This window comes from Daldinia caldariorum (genome assembly GCF_022478825.1).
Source record: "Daldinia caldariorum strain CBS 122874 unplaced genomic scaffold F4812scaffold_2, whole genome shotgun sequence".
Taxonomy (NCBI): domain Eukaryota; kingdom Fungi; phylum Ascomycota; class Sordariomycetes; order Xylariales; family Hypoxylaceae; genus Daldinia; species Daldinia caldariorum.
In genome coordinates, this window is record NW_025953038.1 from 1,925,907 (window position 1) to 1,942,908 (window position 17,002).

Genomic DNA, 17,002 nt, shown 5'->3' on the forward strand with positions numbered 1-17,002 from the left:
CAACTCCGAAACCCGTCCGTAATGTAATTTTCCTATCCCGAATCCCTAAATCTCGCAGTTTCGGTGCCGTGGCCTTGCGAAATTGGATTATTATGACAAGTCCCGTCCGTGGTCTGAGACCTCCCGTTTCTTAAGACATAACGTGCTTATGAGATAAACCCACGTCCTGTTTCGCCGCTCAATAGATCGGCACTCCGTCGTGCATCGAGGAAAAGCTCTTCGCACTCTGCAACATCTTTGACATCTATCTGACTGCGACCATTGACTCGAGCAAGAATGCTATATTTTGATAAATCAGTTACCAGTCCATTTCCAAGGGAATAATAAAACACAGAGCAGACCAGAGAATACATACCTCGCAGGGGTCAATAACTGAAGACAGTATCTGAGACTGATTCGCACGCCGTGCTCTGCAATCTTGTCAATTGCAGCATCCGTGATCTGCACACCTTCGGTTGCTGCTCGGATGCGTACAATTCGCTTGATCTCGTCGGCCTCATATGGCGTGGTAGGGATAATGAGGAGTCGGGCTAGGAAGTCTGGGGGAATGCCATGTGCGGCAACAACACCATCCGTACCACGGATGGTGCACATTCCACGGTTCGAAGCAAGCACAACAATAGGTGAGATTGATGACTCTAACGCTCGGTTGAGATACGTAAAACACTCGATATCGAGCATGTGCGCCTGTAGTAAATTAGCATACTGGCTCGGGATATGATGCGTTGTAGTAAAATGGGCAGTACCTCGTCGATGAATAAGACACCAGGAACAAGCTCAGCTACTCCCTGATCAATGTATTTACTGACGACTTTGTTGATCTCGTCTCGTAGCTTCTCTGTGATCTCCGTCATCTTGGGCTTCATAAGTTGGCCCATCATGCTCATAATATCCTGGCCACCTTGAGGTCGGGCGTTGGCAACGTCCAGGTCGTGAAGGGTAACATCTTGCACTATCTCCTTCTTCTTGTGCACCTCGCCCTTGGGGATAGGAACATATTCTTCTGCTTCGAGATCGAATTCCGTAGCGTATGCGTCTGATCGACCGACTCTTTTGCAGGCGCCTGTGTTCGCCTCAATGTAGATAACATCTCCAACGGTAACTCTCTCCTTCTGGATCGCTTCATAAATGCTCGGGTCTAGTCTGAGCTTCTTCTGGCCCCTTGCGCTCTTCAACCCTATCAGCAGCGTGCTGATAGTCTTTCCATAACCACCAAGCGGGTTCTCTGCCTCTTCCGGTGTGAGCTCTGTGACTTCACCCTCGTAAACCTCTTTCGTCTCGCGAACTTTCAATCCTATAGCTCTTCGGAAGTTCTCCATCAATACTTCGGTCTTCTTCACTTCGGTTGAGTAAATCTCGCTTCCGACAATAGGACAAAAGGGAATCTTGGTGCCGAGTTCGTGGCTAAGCGCAAGAGCCAACGCCGTCTTTCCGGTTCCAGGTCCACCCGCAAGTAATACACCACGGCCAGCCATCTTCGAAGCGCGAATAAGGTCGACAACGACGCCAGCAGCCTACGTCAAGCAACAAATTAGTTAGTACCTAGCAGCCTAGCATGAGTGGGTGGATAATATGAGGCTGGAACTCACCTCTCGGGCTTGCTGTTGGCCTACGAAGCCACCGGCTTGCTTCTCGGCTGTTCCATCGGACCTGAGGCCCAATCCTTTGATGTGGGTGTGAGCGGCGGTACGATTTTCGCGATTGTTGCCCTTAACCTCGCTGATTTGCACCATCTTTGCGAAGGGATAGCTTTGTTAATAGACGGAGATTAATCGCTATTCTAGGTAATACGGGTTCAATCAGCGACAGATCCTTGACTGATTATTTGAAGTATGTAGGCCCCAAGATCATATGTTGCTGGTAGCTTGGAAGAATTGTTGAAGATTTGGTGTCGCATTAGAAATTATGAAATTATCAGAGTTGAGAGCTTGGGTCAATGCCGGGATTGATGTTTGGAGCTCCAAAGTCGCGAAACTTTTCTGGGTCGCGCTTGACTTGACGTACTGTCTTTGATACTGTGCTTGATTACTGTATATAAAGTTTTGATAAACTAAACCGAGGTAGGTCCACTGGTCCAGACCTCAAGAGGTACTTAGGTACATACTATATTATATCTTCTAGGTAAAGCTTCAGGTAGTTACCAGGTAGTTCTTATATCCACATACCTACATCGAAAATCACATCTCTAAAATCACATCCTATCTCTGTAGACGTTTAAGTATAATACCTTCATGCTCATCTCCATCCACATTCTCCCAAAGCATTGGTGCACTTTCGTTATCAGCAGAGGTTACAACACCCCTTTCTGCTTCATTTTCGCAATCGCCAGTCTTCCTCGTCTCTTTCTTCGTAAGCACAACCCACAGCGCACTACTGATGATGAGCCCACATCCAATGAGACTTGTCCATCCCATAATATTTCCAAACACCCAGCGATCGAAAGCTGCCGCAAATAACATATGGGTGTAGTTCATTGCAGTTGCACGGTTGCTCTTCTCAGTAGCTAGACCGGCCGTCATGAGTACCTGCATGATCACACCGCATGCGGCAACCGCTACGAGAAGTGCACATTGACGGATCGAGTGTGGCATTTCAAGACGCAGATCTGGCTGTCCATAGTCAAATATTGGCGCAAGGGACAGAGTCGTAGCTGTGACGATTAAACACCACGAGCTAAAGTAGTTGACTGATATCAAAGGGTGTGCCCGCTTCCCGATGCATCTCAGTGTTGTGAAGACAACCGCCGCTCCGAGAACACCCAAGAGCGCAACACCGATAGCCTTTAGCCGCTCAGCACTTGTTGAGATGTGCTCCCCGCCGGGATAGGAATTGACTTCCGCTGTGGCATTTACGGCGGTTCCCGCTGCTATATTACCAGCCGCTGATGCTGAAGCTGCGCCTGAGAAGAGGGATGTCGGTCTTGTGATAAGTACGACCCCTCCTAAAGCCACAAGCGACGCGAGTTGCTCCACTCGTGTGAAGGGTTCATGCATGAAGATGTGGCACAAATACCCGGTGATGTTAGGGGCAAGAAATGTAATGACGGTCGCTTCGGCAAGCGGTATGTATTGGACTGAATACCACATACCGTATATACCAAAGAAGCCAGAGAACCCTCTTAGTACTAGGAGCCACCTGACATCCCTATGTCCCAACAAGCCGTGCGGTATTCTCTTCCACCATATATATGTGGAAACGCCAACAGCAGTCATACTCATCCTGGCGAAGAGGATCTGCATAGGATGCATGTGTCCTTCTAACTCCAGCAGACGGGCAATAAGGTTCATCAACGCCCCAAAGAACTGCGCTGAAAACACCAAGAGCGGTCCTTTGTTTTTCTGCCATGTTGATCCAAACCACTGGCGAATCCCCAAGCTAGGATCGGTATCACCAGGTTTGAAGGGAGGACTAGGTGACGCATCTCGGCCATCCGAAGAAGAACTATCTGATTCATTGTCTACGACAGTAGATAAGTTCGAGTCAAATTCGCTCTGTTTCTCGGCTTTGTTGACCGAGGCTTGGAAGTAAGAAAGAACGGCCTCTCCTCTATCATCGAGTGGATGAGTTTTAGGAAGTGATATAGAGGACGCCATGGCCATCAATATCTCCGAGGCACACCAACTAATCCTAAAGGTGCCAGTTCTATACTTGTCCAGAGAGATTTAAAGCTAACCATGAACGAGATTTAGAACAGTTCTAAGATGAGTACTCTGTGTGAACTTCTTCTTAATAGATACGCTAAAGAGACTGTTAAAAGAAAAGAAGGATGCTAACCTAGGTAGTAACTGATTCCGGGCTGAAATTCCGCCTGTCATAAGCGGGGAAAGGCGACTCATTAGCAACTATATACCTCCTAAACCTTGTTGTGGGGTTATAGTACTTACATACTTGAACAGCATACAACTGTATCGTTAAACGTTGGAAGGCTACTCACCAACAAGCGACTTACAATACTTTACACACTTTAGACTTTAAGAACCTAACATATTATTAATTTTGCGTAGTTATTTCAGGACGAACGTGTCTAATCAAACCCAAACCTACCTACAAGCAGTTCCTTCAGCCACAAGTCATGTTCTTGTAAGTTTTTTAATACTTTTTAGTTCCAGACTTTGAGGCTAGAGCTAATCGTAAGAATCTGAGGTAGGTAAATGTTAGTGTATATTTTGTTCCTCAGCTCAACAAGGATGCATTAAACCTGCTCTGCGACCGTCGGAGTGTCTGAAAAGATCATTCCATCACAACTAGGGCAATGCAAGCTGCTAGCCGATCGACCCTTTCACCCCGATGTCGCGGTCAGTCCAGCGAATCGGTAGTTACTCCGCGTGGGTCGCACGCCGGACTAGCCGGCCTAGTAGGTGCATGATCCGGGGTTGAAGGTCGCAATGGGAACCCTTTTTGGGTCTATGTACATATGAGGTAGGTTAAGTTAGTAAATCGCGAAGTAGGGTTGTAATACTCCCAATTCCCGATACGACGAAGTGTAGCACTTAGTACCTGATTACTACCCAGAGCCGGCAAGTGTGCCACACCAGTAAGAACGCCGATATGCAAGACAGAAGGCATAGAGATGAGATGACTTTATTGATTAACTTTAGCGTAGGCGTTCAGCTGCTTGAGTTGGCTTATTAGGTTCGAATCCTGACCGGGCTGTTGCTTTGTCAGTCGCGCTTATATGGGATTTTGCTTTAAGGCTGGAAGTAGAGTTTGATATGCAAGACTGAAAGCTAAAGATTTATGGATTTCGAAGCGAAACTCTTTTTGCAGGTGTTTGCAATGATCCTTGAATATGATGACTCTGGAGCTCTCTACTATATGTAATTCCACTATAAGTAAATATTTATTGGTGAGAGGGGATATTGATTATTTCTATCAAAAGACTGACTCTAGGAGTTAATAGTGATAATTGATTGCATACCTAGGTATCTTGTTAAGACAAAGCTTTAACTGGATTATTGTAGGTAGGTCTAGGTAGGTACCTATTATAACCCGAGTCTTCTCTAGTACATCTAAACATATACACGTAAAAAAGTTCCTACTTTCTGACTGATATATATTGTATCACCTCCCGTAGCTACCCAGGTGTATATCCAAAATACCCATATACCATTTTATCTCTCTCCACGGGGTACCTCAGCGAGCACCTCAGGTTAGATACTATAGGTTAGGTAGATGGGTAGGTATCTACGCATTTTTATTTCTCCTTTTGTTGGGAGGGTGGGGTGGGTGGCTTGTAGGATTGTGAGTTGAGCGCGGGAATGAGGAGTAAAAAGGTACCTACGGTAGCTAGCTACCTAGCACCTACTTATACTCCAGCCGAGAAGAAGCTCTCGTTGACTGCCTAGGCTGCAACGATGCTAGAGAGTTATTCTTGGAACCAAGATGTCTATGGTGAGCTATAAGTAATCCATGAGTAGCTCGATCGTGAACCGCTAACAAAGCATAATGATCCCTTCCGTCTAACAACTTGGCTCAGGATCGGAAGCGCTAATGGCAAAAGGTCCCTGCTTTATAAAACGGATACACATGTTCCCCATATTTCGGAAGTATGCGAAGCGGCTACCTTCTGGATGCGGTTCGTTTTGTTGCGTCTGGACCGGCGGATGGCATGGTTCACGATCCTTCGCTTCGATTGAAACGGCCCTTCGGGACATTTGCACTAGTGGCTACCGTCATCTTGGCTATGGGGAGGGAATCCGTATTTCAGGTTTCGGAAAAATATTACCGTACGAGATTATTCCGGGGTTTCACACCGAACGACTCGATAGAAAGGATATGGATGAATGGCAAAGTAGGAGGTATGCATACTTAATATACCTATGTACCTGATGTATTAGTTCCCAGCATAGGAGCTTGATCGAGACCATCGTGACTCTAAATGCAACCTGGTATTTCCGTGTCCCGCCCTAAACGCCGTTGCTATGCCTGTATTAAACACGAATTCGTCGTAATCGCCACTCGTAACGAGAAACCGCGTGATTTCACCAATAAAAACCCATATCCCCAAATGATAAACCTCTCATTTCGGCGTTCTCTTCCTCTTCTTGCTCCCGCCCTTGAACGAAGTGGCCGTATTCATAAGTTCCAGATCCTCATCTTCGTCGTCGAGACCGAGTAAATCGTCATCGCCGCCACCACCACCGCCAGCAGTAGCATTATCCTTACCGTGCTCCTTAGCCAAGGCGTCGTCTTCCTGGTCGAAGGTGCGGCGCATCTCCTTGATCTTCTGGCGCTTCTCTATCATGCTCTTTACGCGGCCGAGGTACTGCGGGTTGCGGCGGAGCGCGAACTCGAAATCGTCGAACTTCAGCTTCTGGCGGCCCGCTACCTGGGCGTGGCGACTCGCCTCGAAGCAGACGCCCTCGAGGAACTCGGTCACGATCTCGTCGAGCACCCGCACCGTGTCCGGGAGCGGGTCCTGCACGTCTCCGTAGGCGTAGAGTAGGGCGCGAACTGCAAGCGTTTTTTTATTCATCGGTCAGATGTTTTGTTCTGTTCTGTTCTGCTTTGCTTTGTATCGAGTGGCAGGTAGCGATGATATGACATATATACGTACTTTCCTTCGCATTGAAGGTTTCCTTGCCCACGTTTTTACCAGCACGGGCGCGAGGCTCCATAGTGAACGTGAACGTGAACGTGAATGCGGACGAGGTTGTCGTGGATGCAAAATTAACGAGACAGCTATTTGCCTTTTGCCAGGATGAAGTATCTAAATTTTAGATGCGCCTAAGAAATGTCGGTGATGTCAGCTGTTGACGTTGACGTTGACGCTGCGTTGATGTTTAATGGACAATGTTTGACGTAGAGCGTAAGGCTGAAGAAGTTGCACTTTGACGTTTTGGTACCTAGTTTGGTAGTTTGGCAGTAGTAGTGGGGTTTGATTAGATAATGTTAGGTACACCCAACCCCCTGACTCGTTCTCTATCCCGTGTAACTTCCCAAAGTTAGAGGCTAGAGCTGAAATTTAAGCATTGGGTACGCACCCCACTCTCCAGTCAGATCCCTGTCATCCATGCTTCACGCTACGGATTATCCCCCAACCCAACTTTGTCAACAGCTGGCTTCTAGAAAGGCTGAAACCTTGAGCCTCGCGAACGAGTAAATAATAAAACCAACCAACATTTGAAAACACCACACGTATAGCATTTTCGGTGAGCTGATAGATCAAGTTTTCAATATGGTACGTTTACATCGCCATATTGAATATTATATAATATCATAGTGATGCTAATACTAATTAATTGTCGCATTTAGTCTGCGCTCTTCAACTTCCAATCCCTCCTCCTCGTCATCCTCCTCATTATCTGCACAAGCGCCTATGTACACCATTTGGTCCCGGGAATTCTAGACAGGAATAAGCAGGGGTAGGTCCATTACTACGAGAGCTATGCACGTTGTTAAACTGCGAACGGGAGCTGAACAATTGAAATTATAGCTTCATGGGCATCTTCTGGAAAGCGGCAAGAATAGGGGAGAGACTAAGTCCGTACATTAGTCTGTGTTGTGTGTTAATGGCGGTAAGCTGAGCGTTTCTCTGCGATCGCAAATTCCATGCGACTGACTAGCTAACGACAAATAGGTCTCGATGATCATCGGTAACTAGAACATCGGATAGCTCCCCCCTTTCAGTGTTATGGTATAGTCGGGTTTGATTTCAGCAATGGAGTAAATGGTAACATGGGACTAGTGACGCGGTAATGGTGATATTGTTGTGAATGGACCAGTTTTTTCCTACCATCATACAGCAGAAAACTTGATTATGCATCCGCCTAAACCGTTACTATTATTGATCTTATTATGGCAAACGAGCAACACTGCAACAGATCCTGTCACATTTTGCCACCCGCCCTGCTGCAACAGTTGCCCAGTTCATCACCGTCTGTAGAACATCAGCTTGTTGCCTCCCCTTGTGGCCAAACCATGCGTTATCGTCGGCGATTCAGGCGCGGTGTACAAGCTTGGGTTGCCGCTTCGTGGAACTCGGCTTCTGTGCTGGCTCTGTCGGACCATTTTTGGTGGCGAGTGATTTACAAAGGCGATAAACCACTTTCGACTCGGTAGTATCGCTCGGGCTATTTTTCGACATTGAGTAGCTCGCCGACAATAATTGGTACGCTCCGGTCACAGTACTCTTCGGTGGTTAAACGGCCGCGAAATTCTCGGTGAAGATGTCTCGGTAGCAGAATGGGACGTTAGCTGACAGTACAGGATATTGATAGGTATTATACACCTAGATTCTATATTATAGGATATCACACTCGAGTTAAACTAGTCATTTGCGATGTTATAATCACGTTTATCACAGGCGTCGATATAAATTCCTATTGGACCACAGCGAATCCTGTCCCAAACTTGTATTCCAATATCTAAATAGGGGCGATGTTCAAATCCATACCGCGCGCTTCGGTTGAGGCTGATTAGGACTATGAAAACGTGCTGACGATAGCACTCTCTACACCCCCAGCCTTATATTACTGCATGTCAGATTATAGTTCTATCCCCCTATAGGGACTGGCTTTTTTTTTTCTTCTCTTTGCCAATGCAACTCCTATTCCCGAAGACCTGGCAGAACCTGATGCATAATTAATAGATGCGAACACAGGTTCGTGCTCGATCCTTCGGCCCCTCTCCGGCTTTGTTGGAGGATGACTTGCATGAGTATATTAGACCCAAGATGTTGCACGGCCTTAATATATTGATAGGAGGGATGTTACGTTGAGTCACGGCGGATTGCGAGAGAAATTGCTCCATCATGCGTATATGTGTATAATAGATTCAGAAACATTGCGGTAGCTTCTCGATAGTTTGAAGTATCATGCGATCGGTTTGGAGTATGTATACAATTGCACTATCAGTGTGTAAGACAATACACCTTTTTTTTTAAAAAAAAAAAAAAGGGGGGGGGGGGGGGGGGTAGTGTATAGGGAGGAATAATTTGGAGTCCTTGACGTCACGACTAACAAGACGAAGAAAGGGCCACGTCGAGCTTGGAGTTAATTCTAATGTCTGATATCAAATTATATCAAACTAGTCGCCTAATAATAGTACGGCGAACTTCGAAGGAGGCATATATTTTAAATCCCGGCACTAATTCCTAGCAGATAGAGATCTTCATTTAGTTTGCAGATGGTCTATCGACGATGCGGAGACTCAGTTCCCTAGACAAACGAGCAAATAAGCACATTCCCGAAGGCGTCGTCTTACGACAGCGCCTTATCGTTCTCGGGAGGCAGCAGGGCTCTGTGCCATCTTACCCGCGCCCGTCCCGTTCGTTCGTCAGATTTACGATGTGTCGAATCGAACTTCATGCTAAGTCAGACATTCCGGATGCGCCTTACACACTACTCTAGAGAGGTGGTCGGCGAGGTCGGGATAGCCGAATATTAGATGGGATCGTTCCGGTAATAAGCTGTATGACTCGCACAAAAGCTGAGCTCTCTAGGTACAACATCCTCCATCATCGACCGAAAAGTAAGACGCCTAAATAAATATGAGATGACATTAAAAAAAAAAGAAAAAACAAAATTGAAAATTGAAAATTAAAAATATACAAAGTACAGAGTCTAATGTGAGAATGGGTTAGGGTAGATTATTATGATATTCTATGCGTACTCTAGAAATGTCCTGGCGAGCTGCAGGCTCGGCTGATACATTATCACCGGAGGATGAACGTTTCAAGGGCTCATGCTATCGTACAACTGTTGATGTGCCGGGTAACACGATGGGGGAGTAGCAAACATGTTACATGCCAGGAACGGAAACATGACAGCCAAGGGTCTTAACGAATGAAACGGCGCGATACAACTTTGGACTTTCCTATGTTGGCGAATTGCTCGTAGCCGCGCTAATCCATGATCCTTTAACGGCTAACCGACGGACGGGATGAGGCTGGATTACGCATGTGGTAAAGCTAACTGCCCCGAGGAAAAAAGAGATTCGAGGCGGAATGCGGCGTTCGCTAGCCTTCCCGTATAGCGAAGTCATTCCGTGATGGAGGTGGTGGAGGAGAAGGAGAAGAATAGGACAAGAAGCAACTAAATGGTACGCTACCTGTTAGCTACATTACGAATATAAAAATGGGATACGCTAGATGGATGTATGAGGATAGAACTACTGCTAGCATTTTTTTTTTTAACTATTTTCCCTCGGCGATGCCATAGGTAGTCTCTCTTTGAAGAATTAATGACAGGGACGGTTATTACGAGTAGTAGGTTTACTTAACCAAAGCAGCCTAAGGTAGGCGGCATGACACCGACGCTAGCAGGCTTGTTGCGTGCGGCTTCCCAGCCCGTCATCCTCGGTACGGAGTATCGATGCTACGTAAAGGCCAACCTACATGCCTTAGGTACATGGCCTACATGCACTATCTTACCTGGGTAATTAGTGCGGTACCTACCTGACCCGCGGTGCAGATGCTGAGCTAGGTACTTGATAATTGGAAGAGATGATGTATATTGTTTGTATACTCGCCGTAAATACCCCGAGGAGAGAGACGCACGGATACTTTTCGATCCCTTCGAGACGTGTACCACTTTCTTCCCATATGCAGTCTCTCACCACTCACTTTTTTTTTTTCTTTTCTTTTGGTGTAGACCGCCGAATTCCAGCCCCGTAGAAGCAGCTCGCCTCACTTTTTTAAAGCATCCGTACTGAAATTAATATCGAACGCATGACCATCCACATGGAATGTTAAGGTCTACTACTATGTACATAGTATGCATGCAAAAGGTAACATGGAAATTCTAAGACGACGTTTCATACACCGCCAAGTTCGTGGATTATATCCCACCTCCTTCTACTTTAGCTAAATCGGAAGTTAACACATTCCTTCACGGCTTTTGAGAAACTTCACACGCCATGATCGCCGTCCAGAATCGTGGCAATCTCACGGTCACTCTTTCGAGCTTTCTCAAGGCCCAAGGGTTTCCCAACTGCGGCGCAGAAGTAACACGTAGTCCTGCTAAACCGTAGATATCTATCAGATAGGTAGATACTATACATACCTAGGTACCTAACCTAACCCCGAATCATGCCCAGTATGGAATATAAATGTATATGCCCAAAGATCAATAGACCAATCTATCACGAGTCGTCCCGCTCCCTCTCTGTCGATTCGATATTGGAGTGAACCGTTACCACTCTCACCGACAGGTGCATGCTGCTGCACACCACGACTAGTCAACTCAGGCTACAGGCAATCAACAGAGGGTGGTTGGAGATTAATGGCTTCTACGAAGAATGTACTGATCCTATTCTGATCCTGTCTCCCATCCATACCCGAGAAATGACAGGGTGGGATTTGCAAATAGAATCGTTGTCGATGGCTGGTTAAGTCCTTCCACCCTACTATCCGCCCAGGATACATCATGGTGATTTTTTTCCAATGTTAACTGCATGTCGCCGTGTTGATTTGGCTGTCCGGCAAAATAACTTGAGACAGTTGATGCGGTGATATGGAAATGGAAAGTTGGAGTGACACCCTCTCATAAGACGGATCAAATAGAGATACGATATAAATACCTACATATATAAACCGATACTACTAATTCGTATTGTATTGACCTACAGCAGTACCGTAACAGGTACACGTAATGCCTAAAACCCACATGGGATGGATCCAAACATGGAACACTAAGGTTGGTAGGTATGCAGATATTGGATTAGTACGAGGTTATGCAATTGAACACGCAGGGATATTACGATTCTGTACATAGTAGATAAAATAGCATTGGTTCATCAGTTCGATCTGAATCCAATTAGGCCTTGGATGGAGACAGATTAGTCCTAGACCTGTCCCAAATCAATGGAACTCTCAAGCCTTAAAGAGAGGAAGAGGAAGAAAAAGAGCCCTAAAAAGCGTTAAGTGAAGGTCTGCAGGAAGCACTATCAGACTATGAGATAAGCTAAAAACTGTATCTAACTGGTACAATACCAATGTACCTGCTAACCAGATGTAATACACGGCGCAAGGTTAGGGCGACACCCCCCTGAGCCACTTTCCCACCAGCCCACCAGCCCTGGTCTTTAAGGGATTTCATACCCTGACGCCCGGAAACGAGTCGAAACGCGGTTTTACTCGCTCGGGACAATTTTTTTTTCTCTTACAATTTCTTAGCTCTTTCAATTCGCCTCTTCCACAGAATCCACAGCTTCCTTTCCGTCTTCTAAAATTCTTCGCCTGGGATACACCTCCCACCGCCTAACCCAGCCCAGCTAGCCAGCCTAACCAGCCAGCTTTGAGTCCCTACGCAAAAGAAAGAATAGAAGAAAAAAAAGTCAATGCCCCCCCGGACGCTAATTAAAGACCGTCATCGGAGTCTTTTCCAAAGTCGGTGTCAGCTGTATGCGCACTACCGCCGATCTATCTGGATGGGCTGGCTAGTGTTCTTTTTGGGATTGGGATGGGGGAGGGGAACGAGGTAGGGAAATCTCGTTGTTACCATCCCTTTCCCTAGATCAAAAATTTTGAACCAAATATACCTACTACTAACACCACTGATGAGATTGATGAGATGTTCTCAGAAACAGAAAAATCCCACCTTCTGCAGGCCAAGGAAAAGTACAGGCCCCAACCTGACTCGATGTACAAGGGCAAGCCTCGTATGTATTGAGTGGTTATCAAATGTGGTGTGTAGTGTGTATGTTCGTGCGTTGCGTCTGCATGTTGTTGTTTATGCGAATTATTATCGAGTCGTGTTATGTGTGTGTATGTGTTTTTTTTTTCTTCCTCTCTTGCTCTGCTGGCGTTTCGCAGATCGTTAAAGTTCTAGTCGCTCTTGGACCCCGACGAGACAAAATGATTCCTGAGTCGTGGATGAGTCCGTCTATTGCGTCTATCGCTCTCCTGACGAGGCTAGCGCTCTCGTTCGTCTCCTTCGATTGTGGCGATCTAACCTATCTACCCATCCCTTGAACCCTTTTTGGGGGGGTTTCCTAGGAAATGGGTCCCCTTAGACCCCCTCTTTGGGATCCCTTTGGTTGTATGGGACTCCATGCCGCCACCGCTGGATGAGGAATTTCTTATTGATGCTATCGTCTCAGCCAGCAGGAACAAGGCGTTCAAGGTAACGGGTCTTGCAGCAGCGCGTTCCAGCTGTATGTTTTAAGGTCCACTACTTTTTTTATTTTCCTTTTTCTTTTTATTTATTTATATATATTTTTTTTTTTCAAAGTACACTTTCTTTTTTGAAGTATACCTACCTACCTAAGGTATCTAAAGCAAAACAAATGGATCCTAGCTAGGTACCTACACTCACGCTGGTGCTGGTGCTGGTGCTGGTGTTTGGTACTGGCCCCATTATCTGAGCTTGAACGCCATTATCCATGAGCCATGTCTGTGAAGCCATGAGTAATGAGCCACGGAAGGATGTGTTGTGGTGTGGATGCAATAGCGCACTGATACTTTAATGCTTCATAGCTCATTTCCCCCAGAACCCATGTCTGGTCATTCTCATTCATTGTCCACCCCTTACCCGCCTTGGATGCTGCTACTAGGTAGGTACCTACTGTCACTCTGCCACCTTGATACTTTAAAATACTTTGTTACTTATTCCATACACTACCTCCTCTACCTAGGTAGTTTACCTACTTTCTCTCCCAAGTCCAAGATAATAATAATAAAGTAATAAACAATAATTTACTTTCCCGTTATTACTGTTTTCAGAGGTCAATGCTACCCCGGTAACTTTTTCCTTAGCTCCCTTTCCTCCAAACAACTACTTATTATTGATCGCCTCGTTCCTGGCGATTCATGATATCTTCCTTTCCTCCTTTCCTTCCCCTTTGTTTCGGCCATTCTTACTTGGACTCCTACATACTTCGAAAAAAAGAAAAGAAAAATCAACAACACTAAAGAGTACAGGAAACTAATAGGAACATTACATAAACTAAAAAAGGAAAAAGGTACCTAACTCCCTTGTCTTCTACTCGTTCATCCAAGGATTCCTACCTGCAAACATCCATATTTCCCCTGGCGGTAGCTGCTAGTCGCCAGTCCTTTTCAGGGTTGGCTTGCAGCATTTGCTCAAATCACAGGCGGCCATGTAAGACTCAAACCCACACGCTTTCCCACAGATGCAACAGATGCCATTGCTTCACACCTTTCGATTCCCTTGTCTCGAAGTACACAACAGGCGAGCTAGGGGTACATCTGCAGCCATCCGCTTTCACGAGACCATTCCGTCCAACATCGGAGCTGTTTGCCTAATTCCCTTTTCATATAGAACCCGCCTGCTGACCAACTGCCCGAATAGTCGTCTTATAATACTTGGCCATCATCAACCAAGACCCCCCTCCCCACCCCCTTTTGGGTTCGTAGCCTGAGCTCATATACAGGAACGAAAGGGAAACAAACACAGCACACCGCTAGCCCGAAGGTTATCTTGGATTTGAATTGACTTTAAATTACTGATAAGTCAGACATCGGCGAAGAAGATGGGGGATCAAGGAACAGGCGGAATCGAGAGCCGGGGCGTCGAAAGCAATACTACGAGGCGCATGTCTGAACCACGCCCAAATTCTCACGATGACCAGATCCAGCAACAATCAACTGAGGCGAAAGCACCTAATGCAGAGAGCGATGAGCAAAAATACGCACAAACCGGTCCCAGGCATTTAATTCCCGTTCATCCTGTTCACCCAGGTAACTCGGCATCAAATGGCGGTCTGTCACGAAATCCTTCTACAAGCTCCAATGCTTCTAGAGACTCCCGTATTATGTTCGATTTTTCCCTTTCGCATCAAGGACCTCGGGCCTCTAGGCCGCTGGAGCCTCCGGTAACGAAAGCTACTTTGAGCGAATTGGATGTGAATAAGATTATCCATAACCCAAAGCTAAGACATGACATAAATTTCGACCCGGATCTTCATTTCAGGCCGAATGTTGACGGTGAGAAGGGAAGGAGAAAGCAAGAGAAGGCCAACCAATTCTGGAACTCACTCACGGAGCAGTTGCAATTGTTTATTGTTAACCGAGACGAATTCATGATCAGATTCGGACAAGGCGAAGATTGGTGCCTCCCGCAACTATTGAAGTCGGTAAAAGAGATTATTCAGACTTTGGTCCCGCAGCGAGATCGCATGTACCTGGATGAGGGCCTGAACGTCGAGCTTATAATGCAGCAATTCGGCAAGGGAATAGCAGATTTGGAAAAGTTGGCCTCGTGGTTGTCTGGAGTTCTCAAGTCCCATTGTGCCCCTATGAGGGACGAATGGGTGGACGAAATGTACAACCAGCTGACAAATGGCAACAAAACCAATGACATGGAGGAGCTTGTGCAAGGGATGCGCAGCCTCTTGAGCGTTCTCGAGGCTATGAAGCTTGATGTTGCGAATCACCAGATCAGATGCCTGCGGCCGATCCTGATCGAAGACACAGTTCACTTCGAGCAGCGGTTCTTTCTTAAGAAGATACGGGACCGCAAGATGGATCCCGGCCCAGCTCAGGTGTGGTATATGACGGTGGACCAGTTCTATTCTCAGGACCCGGCTTCAGTTCAGGCCTTTGGAGAAATGGGCCCCTTTTTCGAGGCTCTGTGCAAAATGATACTCCCCTCGACCGATCCGTATTCGCACCCGGATACCTTTGTTTTTGACGAAGAGCGCATGGCCAAGCTTCGATCTGACATGCTCGACGCGATCAACCTAGAAGTCTGCATGCGTCTATACGAAGGGTTGGACAGAAAATACAGATTCAACGATTCTATGTCCGGCGCGAGCGCTATTCCTACACCTATGCTAGCTACACCGTTTTCAGATGCCTCCGGCTTCTTGAGTTCAAGAAATGAAGATGATGGGAGTGAAAGCTGCTTCAACTCTAGGCCTTCTAGTCTAGTCTTTAGTTCCGCTGGTTCGGCACATTCATCTCCTCGCAACTCCTTCATTCTCCCCGTTCAATCATTAACTAGCAACTGCCCGGAAGACCAACAAGCCAAGTCGAGAAACCTTTACACCTCCCTTGTTGCACTTCTTCAAACTTCGCCTGCCAGTTCCCGTTCCGTGTCTCGGTGGAAGGCGATGAAAGATTCATTAGCTTTACAAATTTTCCGATTTACCAACGCGCCTGCTGAGGATCTCCTGCAATTTGAGGACGAGCTCGACAACCATCTTTCCGAGCTCTCGTCTCCGCTTTTCCAGCAAGTGGAACAGTACTACCACTATCACTTGCTTGTGGAGCTTCGACAACGTGTTAAGGACTTCAAGGAACTTACAGGAGCTGCTCTATTCTCAGTCGCTACCGGCGGTCGTCTACACAGCCCTAGCCGCAGTTGGGACGGCCCCCGCGAAAATGCGAGCCGGGAACGTACGTCGCTAGAAAACGCCATCCGGGGGGCGCGGGAAGAGGGCGGCGTCGAGGATATGGCGACGCGTTTAGCTCATATGGGTCTCCTCCATTGGAGAGTCTGGTCGCACCTGGTATACACAGGCGACCTCGAGAATCTGGTACCGATGCCTGACATGTCTATGGCAATCTAGTTGCCGATAGAGTACGCGACGAGACCCGTCAGCTCAGAAAACAAGTCTTCTATTCACACAGAAACACGCTTTACACTACTAGTCGTCTCGTCAACCTTTTCTTCTTTACGATTACGTTTTGAGGCGATATCTAAAGACGAGCCGACACTTTAATACGCACTACACTCCGCTTAATCACCTTCCACCTCGCATTTGATCATTTATCACTTGGGATGCTTTTTTTTTTTTCAATAATCCCGGAACTGGCATTATTTGGCTGTTTGTTTTAGGAGTAAACAGGCTTTTTCTGATATGGTCCTCTGGGGGAGGGGTTTTTGTGACAGGGCATGGAAAGGAGGCATAAGTCAGTTTTTAGATTTGCGCGGCCCTTTTTCCTGTTCTACACATCTATTTGTTGTTGCTTTTTTTTTTTTTTTTTTTTTTTTTTTTTTGGGGGGGGGGGGGGGGGGGGGGGGGGGGGGGGAAAAAATATGAGGCACAGCGGAACACAAGAGGAATAAGTAGCAGGGGGGTGTTTGATATGGGGGCC

General features: G+C 46.7%; 5 protein-coding genes across 5 annotated transcripts in view; 2 read left to right on the plus strand and 3 right to left on the minus strand.

The window, feature by feature from the left end:
* Nucleotides 1–146: 146 nt before the first annotated feature.
* F4812DRAFT_455672 (TBP-interacting protein) lies at nucleotides 147–1,733 on the minus strand (the record flags this gene model as incomplete). The annotated part of the gene is made up of 4 exons (XM_047936863.1): nucleotides 147–279; nucleotides 356–687; nucleotides 747–1,514; nucleotides 1,590–1,733. The coding sequence occupies 4 exons, from the start codon at nucleotides 1,731–1,733 to the stop codon at nucleotides 147–149; spliced, it is 1,377 nt and encodes a 458-aa protein (XP_047793877.1).
* A 283-nt stretch (nucleotides 1,734–2,016) lies between these two features.
* On the minus strand, nucleotides 2,017–4,170 carry F4812DRAFT_414557 (uncharacterized protein). The gene is made up of 2 exons (XM_047932896.1): nucleotides 3,885–4,170; nucleotides 2,017–3,808 (listed from the first exon to the last, which is right to left on the minus strand). The coding sequence occupies exon 2, from the start codon at nucleotides 3,597–3,599 to the stop codon at nucleotides 2,199–2,201; it is 1,401 nt and encodes a 466-aa protein (XP_047793878.1). The 5' UTR covers nucleotides 3,600–3,808; nucleotides 3,885–4,170; the 3' UTR covers nucleotides 2,017–2,198.
* Nucleotides 4,171–5,779: 1,609 nt separating this feature from the next.
* Nucleotides 5,780–6,860, minus strand: F4812DRAFT_414563 (TFIID-18kDa-domain-containing protein). Its single transcript, XM_047932897.1, has 2 exons — nucleotides 6,557–6,860; nucleotides 5,780–6,453 (listed from the first exon to the last, which is right to left on the minus strand). The coding sequence occupies exons 1-2, from the start codon at nucleotides 6,615–6,617 to the stop codon at nucleotides 6,020–6,022; spliced, it is 495 nt and encodes a 164-aa protein (XP_047793879.1). The 5' UTR covers nucleotides 6,618–6,860; the 3' UTR covers nucleotides 5,780–6,019.
* Nucleotides 6,861–13,924: 7,064 nt separating this feature from the next.
* On the plus strand, nucleotides 13,925–16,619 carry F4812DRAFT_184143 (T-complex 11). Its single transcript, XM_047930055.1, has 2 exons — nucleotides 13,925–14,042; nucleotides 14,253–16,619. Exon 2 carries the CDS (start codon nucleotides 14,434–14,436, stop codon nucleotides 16,471–16,473), a length of 2,040 nt encoding a protein of 679 aa, XP_047793880.1. The 5' UTR covers nucleotides 13,925–14,042; nucleotides 14,253–14,433; the 3' UTR covers nucleotides 16,474–16,619.
* Nucleotides 16,620–16,690: 71 nt separating this feature from the next.
* F4812DRAFT_414599 (uncharacterized protein) overlaps nucleotides 16,691–17,002 on the plus strand; it is a 991-nt gene continuing 679 nt past the window's right edge. The window contains exon 1 of the mRNA XM_047932898.1: nucleotides 16,691–16,874. Coding sequence (XP_047793881.1) covers nucleotides 16,765–16,874 — 110 coding nt within the window. The 5' untranslated portion in view covers nucleotides 16,691–16,764. The remainder of the gene's footprint in view (nucleotides 16,875–17,002) is intronic.

Bases quoted from the DNA above. Each gene is read 5' to 3' on its own strand.
- F4812DRAFT_414557 (XM_047932896.1), bottom strand. From the start codon at position 3,599: ATGGCCATGGCGTCCTCTATATCACTTCCTAAAACTCATCCACTCGAT.
- F4812DRAFT_414563 (XM_047932897.1), bottom strand. From the start codon at position 6,617: ATGGAGCCTCGCGCCCGTGCTGGTAAAAACGTGGGCAAGGAAACCTTC. The intron at 6,454-6,556 runs GTACGTATATAT...AAACGCTTGCAG, and splicing joins AACCTTCAATGCGAAGGAAA to TTCGCGCCCTACTCTACGCC.
- F4812DRAFT_184143 (XM_047930055.1), top strand. From the start codon at position 14,434: ATGGGGGATCAAGGAACAGGCGGAATCGAGAGCCGGGGCGTCGAAAGC.